General features: G+C 44.5%; 1 protein-coding gene and 1 long non-coding RNA gene across 3 annotated transcripts; both read left to right on the top strand.

Moving 5' to 3' along the window:
• The first annotated feature begins 2,309 nt into the window (after positions 1 to 2,309).
• On the top strand, positions 2,310 to 5,859 carry LOC124669147 (cysteine-rich receptor-like protein kinase 6). Its single transcript, XM_047205827.1, has 7 exons — positions 2,310 to 3,203; positions 4,158 to 4,292; positions 4,466 to 4,596; positions 4,671 to 4,881; positions 4,970 to 5,207; positions 5,280 to 5,430; positions 5,534 to 5,859. Exons 1-7 carry the CDS (start codon positions 2,357 to 2,359, stop codon positions 5,768 to 5,770), a joined length of 1,950 nt encoding a protein of 649 aa, XP_047061783.1. The 5' UTR covers positions 2,310 to 2,356; the 3' UTR covers positions 5,771 to 5,859.
• Positions 5,860 to 9,164: 3,305 nt separating this feature from the next.
• LOC124669148 lies at positions 9,165 to 12,776 on the top strand. 2 transcript variants are annotated; one of them, XR_006992032.1, is made up of 4 exons: positions 9,165 to 9,275; positions 11,691 to 11,865; positions 12,036 to 12,104; positions 12,567 to 12,776. It is a non-coding gene; the product is annotated as an uncharacterized LOC124669148 (long non-coding RNA). The 2 variants fall into 2 exon arrangements; XR_006992031.1 differs by lacking the exon at positions 9,165 to 9,275 and having other exon boundaries at positions 9,418 to 11,865.
• The last annotated feature ends 307 nt before the right edge of the window (positions 12,777 to 13,083 follow it).

Here is a 13,083-nt window from a genome sequence, read left to right as displayed (position 1 = left end):
GTATTCATAGATCCGGCGCCAGAATGCGGTCCCCTTCCGCTCGGCACCCGTCAACGCATCTTGCCTGATGGTCAACCATCCATCGACGAGCACCTTGTCCTCCTTCTCCGTGTAGTTGGCGGTTCGTTTGCTTACCCGGCGACCATGAGCTTGTGCAGCTGCGGCTTGTGTGAGGCCCTCACCGAACAACGACTCCTCCTCGATGTTTATGCTACCGGGATAGGCAGTTGTGCCCTCCTGTGTGTCAATAGGAGGTGGCTGGGGAGCCTGCTGTGTCGAAGGATATGGCAGGGTCGTTGGCATTGTCTGCGCGAAAGACGGAGGGGCCTGCACAGTGGACGGTGACTGCGCGCGCGCGGCCGACAAATCGTCGAACAGGTTGCGTGCACCGGCCATCGCAGCTGCTCCCAGGTTCTTGGGGCCTTTGGAGTTCGCCGGCGCACGGTTCAGGTCAATGGACGAAGGTGACGGCCCCGTCAAGGACTCGCCCACCTCCGGTGACCCATCCCGTGACTGGTACGCGTGCCGCCCATGCGCCCCCATTTCGTGCCCAAACGGGGCAGTCGGTGGGGCAACCTTGGAGGAAGGGGCCGGGTCACGGACGTGGCCGAGCTCCCCCCCGAGGCCGCGCCGGTGCCGGGGATGATCATGTGCTGGCCGAGCGCTGCGTGGCCGTAAAAGAGCATGGCCTGCGCCTGCTGCTCTTGAAGGACAGTGCTCTTCGCCTCCGTCTTGAGTTGGAGAAGCTGCTCCGTCGCCCGCTGCCGCTCCTCCGCGGCAACGATATCCCTCTTCCGTTGGTCGAGCGCCCTGCGGCGGTCGGCCCTCTTCTTGCTCTCGATCTTCCTCTGCTCCGGGGTGAGGTCGGCCTTCGCCTTCTTCGTCGGCGGCCCGGGCTCCACGACCACCGGAGCGTCCAGTTCAGGAGCCGCCTCCACGGCAGGAGCGGCAACGGCCGCGGGTGCCTCCTCTCCGATGGTGGTGGTGGTGGCGGTGGCGGCGGCAGTCGCTTCGTCGGCCATCTCTAGGTTTTGGGAGTACAATGGAGTGTTTCTGTTTTGGGAGGCAGACAGGCGGGCCAGGGGCAAACAAGGGGAGGACGCGAGCGACCAGCCTTTCGCGTCCGTGGCCACGCAAACTCGTCCAAGATTTGGGCCGGGTTTGGGTCGTCCCGGACGCCGCGGCCATCCGTTTTAGGGATGGGTCCGCGCGCTGGGCCGCGGTTTTGTCCGTTTCAACCCATCCGGACGCGCGGGCGCGGGATGGGTCGCTCGGTTGGAGATGCCCTTAGGGAGCTCCTATATGCTCTGTGCATTCAATGTAATGAATTTTTGCGGTGATCCCAAATCGATCAAAAAACTATGTATCTAATTTTATTTTATTGCTTCATATAAACGTATGGTTTCTCATAATTAAGTAGGTGTCCAGTCATCCGGTCGGTCTCGCCAACGTCGGGAGGAGTGGGGAACCCGATCTATCAGTTGAGTTTTCAATAAAAAAAATTAGTGTTTTAAAAAGATTAGGTTAGAGTTTTGGTAGTTATCTTCTTTTCGATCTCCACGATAATGTAGATACCATCGTCTACAATAAGTGATCTTCGGCCCTTCTTTTGATGATGAGATCTTCTTCCCTACGTCAATGTTGATGTTAAAAGATTAAAGTTATATAGGTACGATCTTACTGATCTTACTTTGTCTGATCGAATTTGAAACTTCTATCAAAGTTGTCAAGGATGGTCCTAGCCGTTTTTGTTTCGGATGCTACGTCTTTGATAATGGTGATTCTTACAATCGTCTCATAACAACGTTGACAAGGCAATTCGGCTACTGTTATCTAAAATATTGGTGTTGGCACTTCTGCCAATGTTATTTGATTACTTTAATAGTTGCGCACATATAGCCTTACATTGGTACTCAGATTAAAATTATGGGAAAATCTTCCTTTAAATTTGCATGTCTATATTTTGGTATCTATGCTTTTTTTTCAGCTGACTTTAGAAAAATACAATATTTTATGGGAGAAGAAAGTTTGAAAGCCTTGCCGTTTCTTCCAATTTTATTTCATAATTGCTATATATAAATCTCACATATCTAGTTATAAACATACATATATCATGATATTGATTGTAAAAAAAACAGGCTTCGGCCTTTTTTTAGTCAAGTCAAACTAGCCCCACATGAGTCAACACAGGACCCCACCATCCGTACCCTAATCCCATCCCCATCTTCTACTCTGCTTCGCTTTCTTCCACTCTGCTTCGCTTTCATATAAAAAAACAAAAATACTCTGCTTCGCTTTACTACGCCACAGCCGCATCTTCTCCACCGCTCTACGGCTCCCCCATCGCCCAAACACCATGGCCTCGCACCACCGCGGGCGCGGCCACCTTCCCTCTTACCTCGTCCCCGCCGCGGCCCTGCTCCTCGCCTTCATCCTCACACCTCTATCAGCCGGCGATCCTCTCGGCCATTTCTGCGGCAACAGTGCCAACTTCACCGCCAACAGCACCTACCAGGCCAACATCCGGCTCCTCAACGCCACCCTCCCCAAGAACGCCTCCTCCTCACCCAATCTATTCGCCACCGGCACCGTCGGAACCGTTCCGGACATCGTCTACGCGCTCGCTCTCTGCCGCGGTGACACGAGCGCCGCCAACTGCAGCGAATGCATCGGTACCGCCTTCCAGGACGCGCAGCAGCTCTGCCCGTACAACAAGGACGCCACCATCTACTACGAACCCTGCGCGGTCCGCTTCTCCAACCAGAACTTCCTATCCTCCACCGACGACGGCGGCAGCGCCCTCATCATCATGAGCAGTCAGAACGCGTCCGCGCCGGCCAAGGTGTTCGACGCCGCGGTGAGCGCCCTCATAAACGCCACCGTCGACTACGCGGCCACCAACTCATCCAGCCGGTTCGGCACAGGAGAGATGGCCTTCGGGAGCTTCGACAAGATCTACGGGCTGGCGCAGTGCACGCCGGACATGGCCCCGGCCGATTGCCGGGCCTGCCTCCAGGGTATCATCGCGATGATGCCAAACTATTTCAGCGGCAAGTCGGGTGGCCGGGTTATAAGATTGAGGTGCAGTTTCAGGTATGAGCAGTATCCTTTCTTCAACGGGCCTTCGCTGCTGCAGCTCCCGGAGCCATCCCCATCTTTAGCACCAGCACCAGCGAACGTAACGCCACTGCCGGCCAGAGGAGGTGAGCCTGGAGAAACAACTTCATCTTATTTGCACGATTCGTTCTTCAGACAGAAGTAATTTCGCAATTCCGGGAGAAAACAGTGAGGCCCGACCTGTGAATAAACGATAGAGCATCGGAGTGTTTAATTCGGTCCTAGTAAATATAGACTATCAACACCAACGAGGGGCCTAGTATTGATTCATGAACGAACTAGTAAACTTCAGGTAGATAATTTTCAAGAAGCAATTTTAGAAATTCCCGTTGTTAGGTCTTGACTTCTGTGCAGTCCCGTAGCTATCGGTTGCTTGACTGGACAACAGGGAAAATTATACCTTCCGACTCATAATAACTGTAGGAGCATTAGTTTAATTTAGTCTAAATATAAGCTAAAGTCTTGATACGAGGGAGTCCGAGTTGTGAGTCTTATGACAACCTGCCCAGTTGTGCATCCAGGCCGATTGCTAGCCACAGAAACTATCCTGTAAAGTGTGTGTATTGGGAATTGGAGCACACTTGCATGATTGAGCCCAAATATGAACAAATTCAGGAAACAGAATATCTCCTTTATCTTCAGGTGTGCCCATGAGCACATGGGATTTTTCCTTTTTAGACAGGGCAAATAACATGGTTTATTTGTGTGTTAGCTAGCTGGGTTCAATTAAAACGGTGATAAGCAAAAGAGAAACTGTTATTTTTTACACCTCTTTTGTCGAGAGAACCCATACGAAATAACATATTCAGACTGGCCACCCATCTGTATTTCCTAATTCGAAGAAGCAAGGCATAAAGCTTTCAGCACTATGAACATCAAAGATAGTAATGGACTTTCTCCTCCTGATCTCTTTGGAATCGTCAGCATAGAAGCTTCATTATGTAAAAATGTTCAACAAAAGGCGGATTCGTCATCTTCTATAGAATCTTGTAGAATTCTCTTCAGTGTGTCTTGTAATGACTGGCGCCTTTTGTATGCAGAAAGCAAAAGGAATGGAGCTGCTAGAATTTTAGCCATTACACAGTCGATAGTCGCTGCAATACTGGCTTCTGTTGTAGTTTGCCTTTGTCTGCAGAGGAAAAAGAGCAAACCGGTACAAAAGGCATCAGTATCATGTAAGTCATATCAGTTAGTTCCAAATCCATTCTTTTACACAAATATAGTCTTTTTTCAGAACTTCTATAGATTTGAAACTAGGGTTTTGTTTGACAATGACATCATTTCTATATGACAATAATTACATTCATGCATTACACCATTACTAAAGGGTATTTTTCTCTTATGATAGACCCAAACAATCCGGAGGACACACAGAGTATTGATTCACTCATGCTCGATCTCTCAACTCTACGAGCCGCGACAGATAATTTTGATGAAAGCAATAAACTCGGTGAAGGAGGGTTTGGAGTGGTTTATAAGGTACAATATCATTTCACATAGACTCTTTATTCTGTATTTTATACTTCTAGTAAAATATATCTCCTTTTGTACAGGGAATCCTTCCCAGCGATGAACAAATAGCAGTTAAAAGGCTCTCACAAAGTTCTCGGCAAGGGATAGAGGAGCTTAAAAATGAGCTTGTTTTGGTTGCTAAGCTTCAACACAAGAATTTAATGAGACTTATTGGTGTTTGTTTGGAAGAAAATGAAAAATTACTTGTGTATGAATACATGCCCAACAAAAGCCTCGACACCATTCTTTTCCGTTGAGTACCTCAACACCATTTAGCAACAGTGAAAAAACATCTAAATATGTTGTGTACAGTTCTGAGGTTTGTTTTTCTGTGTGGCAGATCCTGAGAGGAGTAGTCAGCTAGACTGGGGGAAGAGATTTAGGATAGTCAATGGGATTGCTAGAGGCTTACAATATCTTCATGAAGATTCTCAGCTGAAGATAATTCACCGGGACCTCAAAGCGAGCAATGTTCTGTTAGATTCTGAATTTATTCCTAAGATTTCAGATTTTGGTTTAGCAAGGCTCTTTGACAGTGATCAATCACAAGATGTCACCAACCGTGTCGCCGGAACCTAGTAGGTCACGATGACACTGCCCTTATAAGATATCTAAACGTGCATGAGTCTAACATAATGTTGCTATTGCAGTGGATACATGGCCCCTGAGTATGCTATGCGGGGGACTTACTCTATCAAGTCCGATGTGTTCAGCTTCGGCGTGTTGATTTTGGAAATCGTCACAGGAAGAAGAAACACTGTCGCATTTGACTCCGAGAAATCTGCAGATCTCTTAAGTTTGGTAAGTATATTGAGTATTACAAACTTCATAGGTCACACAAAGCTACAATAAATACTACTAATAAAAGTAATAGTAGTAATACACCTACGTAATGGTAATGCAGGTATGGGAGCACTGGACAAAGGGAACAATTGTGGAGATCATGGATTTGTCCATGACTAGCCATTCTCCTGGAGACCAGATGCTGAAGTGCATTCAAATTGGACTTCTATGTGTTCAAGAAGACCCCACAGATAGACCATTGATGTCAGTGGTGACTGTCATGCTTAGCAGCGACACCGTGTCTCTCGAAGCTCCGTCTAGGCCAGCTTTCTGCATCCAAAAGAGAGTCATACTGTAAAATCCCCAAAAAAAATTAACCAAGAATAGTTTGTCTGAAATCAGGAACCAACAAAAATTGTTATTGATAAATGAGATGAACTTCATGCATGATTGTTATGTTTGGTGTTCTTGTATCTATGATTAGCATGCTTATTGATTGAACGAGATTGTGAACACACAATTCAATGTGCCTTTGTGATCATGTCATTAAAACTACACAAAAAACTAATTACTAAAAGTATTGTCTTAATTGCATCTCCTATTTTTAATGATTTGACTTATCCAAAGAAAAGAGCTAGGGTTTAGTTTGTTTATGAAGACACAAATGTTTTCAAAAACTAAGTAATTATAAAATCTAAGTGGGATATATAGAAACCACTATTTTGCACGCTAATATTTTGCAAGTATTTGAAAAATGGATTTTAAGCATCTTCGAAAAGCTAGAAGAAAGAAGATACAATATCTCAATTCATTATTAGGAATTAAAACTACAAAAAGTATACTTTCTTATTCAAATTGAAGAGTTACACGGTAGAGAAAAAAAACAAGAAATTGCATCTACTCGTACTATCCATGGTGAAAAAAATACTGAGTTCTAGTGTTTGTTCATCGGTACGTAGTTTGTAGAAGGCTCAGTGATGACTCTGATCCGGGCGATCCCTGCAGCTAGGAAAATTCCTCCTAGCCACGAGGATATCTCCTCCTTGCTCCAAAGATCGAAGGCGTGATCTCTATACCGGTATCCCCTTCCCAACAATAATAATGCAGACTTGGCCGCCGCCCCTCCCTAAGGAATGTTTAGCTAGCCAGACAGCCTCCCCAACCCTAGCCGACCTCCTCTACAACAAAGCGAGAAAACACAAAATTCCTAGTAACGAGATCGATATATCCAAGATCTATACTATGTAGATGTGAGATAACGGAGGGATTCGGTGTTCATACATTTGAAGACCGAAAGCGTAACGTTCCAATGAACATTTTTTATATATTCGTACGGCGACGCCGATCTCAAAGTCGTGCAAACGTACAAGTGATGTAGTTCTAGAACTGGCAAAACTTCCGCAGTTCTGCACGCGGCCGGTGTAGATGACGTCCCTCGGGTTCTGGTCTAGGGAAGTAGCGGAAGGAGAAAGATCCGGACCAACGATTCACCAACACGATATGGTGTGAGTATGGTGGATATCTCGAACTTCGTATGCCCATCCCAATATTTCAGAACCACGCGTGAGGAAGAGAGGCAAAAGCCAAGGGGGTGGAATGAGAGGAGGGGTTGCCGCCTCCTTATATAGGCGTGGGGGTGGAGGTGGCACCTCCACCAACTACCCCCCCCCCCCCACCTTGGCCGCCACCCCATTTAGGGTTTGGTGGGGGCGGCGCCCAACATAGGTTGTTGGCCCTCCTTTCCCTTTGGGTGAGGCGCCACCCCCTAATAGGATGCCAAATGGTGGCCCATTAGGGTTTAGCCTATTTTTATCCGTTTTAATATTAATTCATTTATTAAATACCAAAAACATATTATTTAAGTCTCTCAACAATTCATCAACTCCGAAACTTTACTGATACCTCTTCAGAACAATTCTTGAGTTCTCTCTAATTACTCTGATGACCCTGAATCAAACCCTAAGCATCGTATACCCGTAAGCATGCGACTCTACGGTTTGAGAATGTGTAGACATGATCGAGACACATTTACAATCAATGAACAATAGAGAGATCTGGAAAGCCATGATGGCCCTATGCTTTCCAAGAAAAACATTATCGCTTGAACATCAACGTTCACATTGTCTCATGATACTTGGTTTGTCCAAGATCTGATTTTCGCTATCTCCATACCTAGTTCGATCTCGTTACCGACAAACACATTTGCTCATTCCCGTGACCTAGTCACATGCTTGCAAGCTTCATAGATGTAATCTCATTGTGTGGGCCCAGAGTACATATTCATACGCCTCAACTTATTCCTTCGGATATGTAGAGACACCTTTATGATCACCATGTTACAGTGTGACGGGTGGCCTTTCGGTGATAGTGATTAGATATGATCTCACGGTCAAAGAATTGGGTTACTATGTTTTCCTAGTTATCACAATGTAGAACTTCACGAATGGATCTCATTGCAATACTTATGACAGGTGTGTGGCCATCACATCATTCATCTATTGACATGACCCCATTGTCAATTGACATAAATGTCCATCATCAGAAACCTTAATCATATATTGACCGGACTAGTTGACCAGGGACTTTGTTTGTTTACATACCACACGTGTACTAACGTTTCCGCTTAATACATTTATAGTGTGGTATACAAATAATTATGAACATTAGAGATATGAAAATAAAAACATCTTTATTATTTGCATCTAGGCCACATCTCCAACAGTCTTTCGCCTGCACTAGAATACAAATAAACTAGTTTATATTTGGCAAGAATATAACACCTACGTATTGCCTCTTGGTGTTGATCATGCTTCGCTCATGGAAGAGGTTTCTTTAACGGGTCTGCAACATTCAGATATGTATGTACTATGCAAATCTTTATGTCAGCTTCATTGAGATAGTGTCGTATCACATGATAACGTCGGAGAATATGGTTGGCAGTAGAATAAGACATTGGTTCCTTTGCATTTGCAATGGCATCTGTGTTGTCACAATAAATGCTCACAAGGTCTTGCATGCTTGGGAACACACCCAGCTCGATGACAAACTTCCTTAGCCAAACAACTTCATTCGCCACTTCCGAAGCAGCTATTATTTACAACCTTTAATCCTGTTGCATACCCAGCATCCTGAGGCTATTCCCGCACGAGCTTTTTTGGCCGTAGGATCCTGCATGTGAGCGGCTAGGATTGCATGTTTGAAAGGAACGAAGCAATTTACCCCTACCCGTCTTATATTTCTGGCGTGGCTGACATCTTGGCCCGCTTGATGTTGGATGTACCGTCGTTTGTGGGGGTATACTGCGTTCAGTAAAAAATGACAGCGTCAAAACCATCTTTATCCTTTCACTTCTTCTATCTGACCCTAGGTCTCTGTCCTCTCCCCCAACCTCGTCCGCCGCCGCGCGCCGCCCATGCCCCGGCGGAAGCTGCCCGTCTTCCTCCTCGCCGGTTGACGCGTCGCCGGATCCCCCACCGATTTTCGCTCTCCGTTCCCCGGCCGGAAGACGCGCTTTGTCCACCCCGACGGCAGCCGCGCGCCATCGACTCCGTCGGGCGACTCTAGCCATGTCAACGAGGAGCGCGTTGCCGACCTCCTCAACACCGGATGGGGAGTTGGCTCTCCCATGCGCACCATCGCCGCCCACTCTGTCTCTAACGACCTAGCGCACATCGAGGTCATCAACAACGTCAATCACGATGAGGCGACACCGGGCCTGCGCCGCCACGACGAGATCGCTTCCATCGCCGAGGTGGACTTCGAGGTAGTCAAGGAGCTCGACTTTTCCCTACCCTCTCGCTGCAGTGGTGGCCACCGCTCAAGATGGGGTGCCTCAGCGCAATGGCGCAAGCACTACACTCGCGGTTAGGGTGTCAACGTGGGATCCCGGTGGGATGTCATTTTGTACTATGTAGTTCAAATTTTGATGTCAAAATTTGTACTAAGAAAATCAAATTATACTACAAGTGGGACAAAAGTGGGATCCCACTTGACACCCTTACTCGCGGTACCTATCAGTGCTACTATTTTTTTTTGAATGCCTAGGCTTCAGTTTAAAACATGGAAGGATTTGGCAGTAGACGAGGTACTTGCGTAGAGAGAGGTACAGGGAGGGAGAAGAGGGTGTCGTGCTTCTGCTGCTTGCTCCTTGCCATTGCCACGATGCCTTTTGCAGCCTGTTTCTGTGAGAGGCATACTACTGTTGCGAACGCTGAGAGGCATGTGAGAGATTTAGAGGATCGAGGGAGGCTGGGAGATGGAGTGCTGCAAGCTGATGTCCTACTTGTTTTCTGAACAGCGGTCTGGTAGTGTGGAAATTAAATAGTAAGGCGCATTTGGAAGAAAAAAATTCTTATAACTTGATTTACATGGGCATCTTTGGTAATGGTACTCTCTGCATATGTCAAGAACTCTTAGGAATTTATCATGCGTCATCATCTAGCAATGTCTCATAGCGTCTTGCTTACAGGGCAATAATCCATTTAATAATCGAAGGTCCTACGTCCTAGGTGAACTTCTTTACTGTTCTACTTTTTTTTTCTTTTCTATGGTAGGTCAGTAACCTTCTCCTATTTGTAGTGAACCCATTTCATTTCTACTTGTCGTCAATCATCTCCTCTTCACCACAACGATGCCCCACCTTTTTTTTCAAATTCTCTGCCATTTCTAGAAGCAGTTGAAGGGGATCTCTGTAATGACTCAAGAGGTACAACTGAAATTCTATGGTCAGGTGATTAATTAATAACTATAGTAAGCATCAGTTTCTCCTTTTTCATGTTGAAAATCCACTGATGAATTATTATTTGAGTGTAATAATTCTCACACTTTTGATTTCTTAGTGTGGTGTCAGAAGACAAGGGATCTGCAATTGGGAGCATTGCTCTACTTAAATAGTTTAAGTTTAGTCTTAGGCTTGATGTTTGTGGTACAAATTTTTGGATATAAATAGATTTTCTATGTAATCCACACAGTACTGATGACAACAATCTAGGCAATGGTAAATTATAAGCAACATACATCATCATGTAACATTACTTTGAAAGGTTAGTATTAGGGCATGATTAATAGGAGCACATTGCTGATGTATTCAATTCTCTGACATGTTTTTATCGGTATCTCCTGCAGTGCAGCTACAATAGTTTGTTGTAGAAAATATGTGTTACAGGAATATTAGATTGTCGGTTAAAGGAGATAGTTGTGCAGTTTAATGTTTTGTCTTTGTCTTTGTCTTTGTTTTGTTTTGCTTTGCTTTGCTTTGCTCTTTCTCTCTCTTTTTTTTTTTACTTTTTTTGCCGGATCTGGATGTAAACCTCACGCCATCTTGGTTCTATCCTTCTAATAAAATATTGTGCATTTAGATGTTTGTTGGGGAAATAAAGGAGATAAGCTAACAGCTACAAGTCAGTAGTTGTCAGACTCATTTCAGGCTGAAGTTGCTTCAAAGATCGATAAAACATGCAGTACGCTCGCTGCATCCATAGACTAGCAAAACGAAGCACTAAGGCTGTGGGAGAATCTATGTCAATCTTGTGTTGATTCCCATGGCATTATACATACTAATTAACACATAGGTCTGCCTGTATAAATTTACACAATATGTGGCTACATGCTCTAGGTTATTCACTTAGCTTAACATTTCAAGGCTACATTGGAGATAAAGAAGATTTTAGCTTTGAAGTCGTTATAGACGCCTCGCAACTTCGCAAGGAATCATTGCATAATGGCATGCTCCTACATAAAGAACAAATTGTGCATTGGATGATATAGCATACTGTCATATGTCATAGTTATGAAGATGCAAGTAATCTGCGTTCTTTTCCAACCAAAACAAATTTGTACTCATTGCCTTTGTGCATATGGATTGTTCAATTAACGCCATGGCTAGCCATCTTGTGTTCAAGAGGAAGCACAAACGATATGTACGGATATCCAGTATTTGTTAGCTGGCCATCAAACCAAATTGCACTTTAGTATGAAATTTTCATTTTCAGTATATCTTTGCTATGACCAGCTCTTTTATTAGACTTTGCAACATTTATCCTTCAGAGTTTCTGCATTAGCTTTATCCATAAGCTTCATGTGAAAAGCCTTGAAGGTTTAGAAGTCTTACAAGTTGATTCACCCATCTTTACCTTTAAACTATAAGTCAAGTTGGCTGGCTGTGAGCTTACGGCCTCTGCTGCAGTTCTTTTCGCTGTTGTGTGGGCCTCCATATCAGTTTAGAGTTGCCCTTCACTACCAGATTTTCCTCTGCTTCAGCTAACGTTTGCATGAATCAGGCAGGTGCCAAAGAAGGTGGCTGCGTAAATGTGGGGTTGGGTAGTCAATCTTCTCTCCGATCTGGCTAGGGCACTAGGTCTCCTACCACGAGGGCCATCGGCAAGCGGGGAATCCACCCCTTAAACAGCGGAGCCAGGATTTGGTCATGGTTTTAGTGGCTCCACATCGTCCAAGGTTGAGCTGCTAATTCCTTCTCCCAAACTCATTTTTCTTCGCCCAAATTCTCTGATTGTAATTATGTGAAAACACTTGCTACAGATGTGCATAGTTATTTCTTAGTTTTAGTATAGTCTATTTGTTATGTGTCAGACTTATAAATTGTTAGCAAACTCTTTGTTTTGTAGGTTCTGGTTATACCTAGACCGACAACTTTCCTAGAATGAATGAACGGCTAGCATTTGGCGCATGAGAAGGTGAGATTTGTTTCTTTGTTATGATTCTTCATGATTAGTTATTAGTAATGTTGTTACATATCTGCTGATTTCCCCCTCCTGCATTCTCATTTAGGTTTTTTTGTTATGGACAATTTAGGAGGAGAATATATTTAGTTGTCACTGTTACTATGATTTCTTCTAAATTCCAAAGATATGGTTAGTATGTAGAAATACATGGTATGCACATATAATATCTTTGTTTTTTCTGTTGGATTTAAGATCATGTTAACAGACCGATTTAATGTTGTCTGTTGTTGAGTTTGCATATCTTTGTTGTCTTGATTGCTCACTTAAGTTGTTTGAGAGTCGGTGTGGTTTTGTGAGTGAGGAATAGACTGTTCCTTGACTTTCTTATACTTTGGATGTTCCCAGTGAATGATAAGTTCAACTACAGGAGTGCATGATTGCCTGACTGAATTTGACTTGGTTTTGATGTTACAGATCTGAAGACTGGATGTGTATAGTAATGCCCGCCTGAAAACTTGGCCCGTGAAAATCAAGCAGTATATCCATGATAGGATGTACTACGGGAGGGTAGAGTTTGTACAGAATTTTAGATTCTTTATAGATATATGCAACCATTCTACTATCAGAAGTGAGAATAATATTTGCACTTAGGTATGGCCTCTAATATAACATACCTACTACTAATTTTTTTGTTATGCCTCATGATATTATTACTGTTCTGTGGACTGGATGGCAAGATCCAGGTTCGTTGTAGGGAGAGATATATTAACAACGAACAGTTATAGATGTGTCACCTTGCAAATTAGTTGAGGAAGAATTCCACTCCTATTTCCTTTGCATAATATAAAAGAAACTTGGAGAACATTAATGCGGTCACACAGATAAAAACTCTTGCAAAGTAACGTTGCGGGTCACGTGTGTCAGAACACCATGTAGGCGGCGAGGCGAAGCTCGCCCATTCACCTAGTATACTCCAATTCCATTGTAGTTT

Source organism: Lolium rigidum, chromosome 7 (genome assembly GCF_022539505.1).
Source record: "Lolium rigidum isolate FL_2022 chromosome 7, APGP_CSIRO_Lrig_0.1, whole genome shotgun sequence".
Classification (NCBI taxonomy): Eukaryota; Viridiplantae; Streptophyta; class Magnoliopsida; order Poales; family Poaceae; genus Lolium; species Lolium rigidum.
The sequence above is the reverse complement of the archived record's forward strand: the minus strand, read 5'-3'. Positions and strand labels throughout refer to the sequence as shown.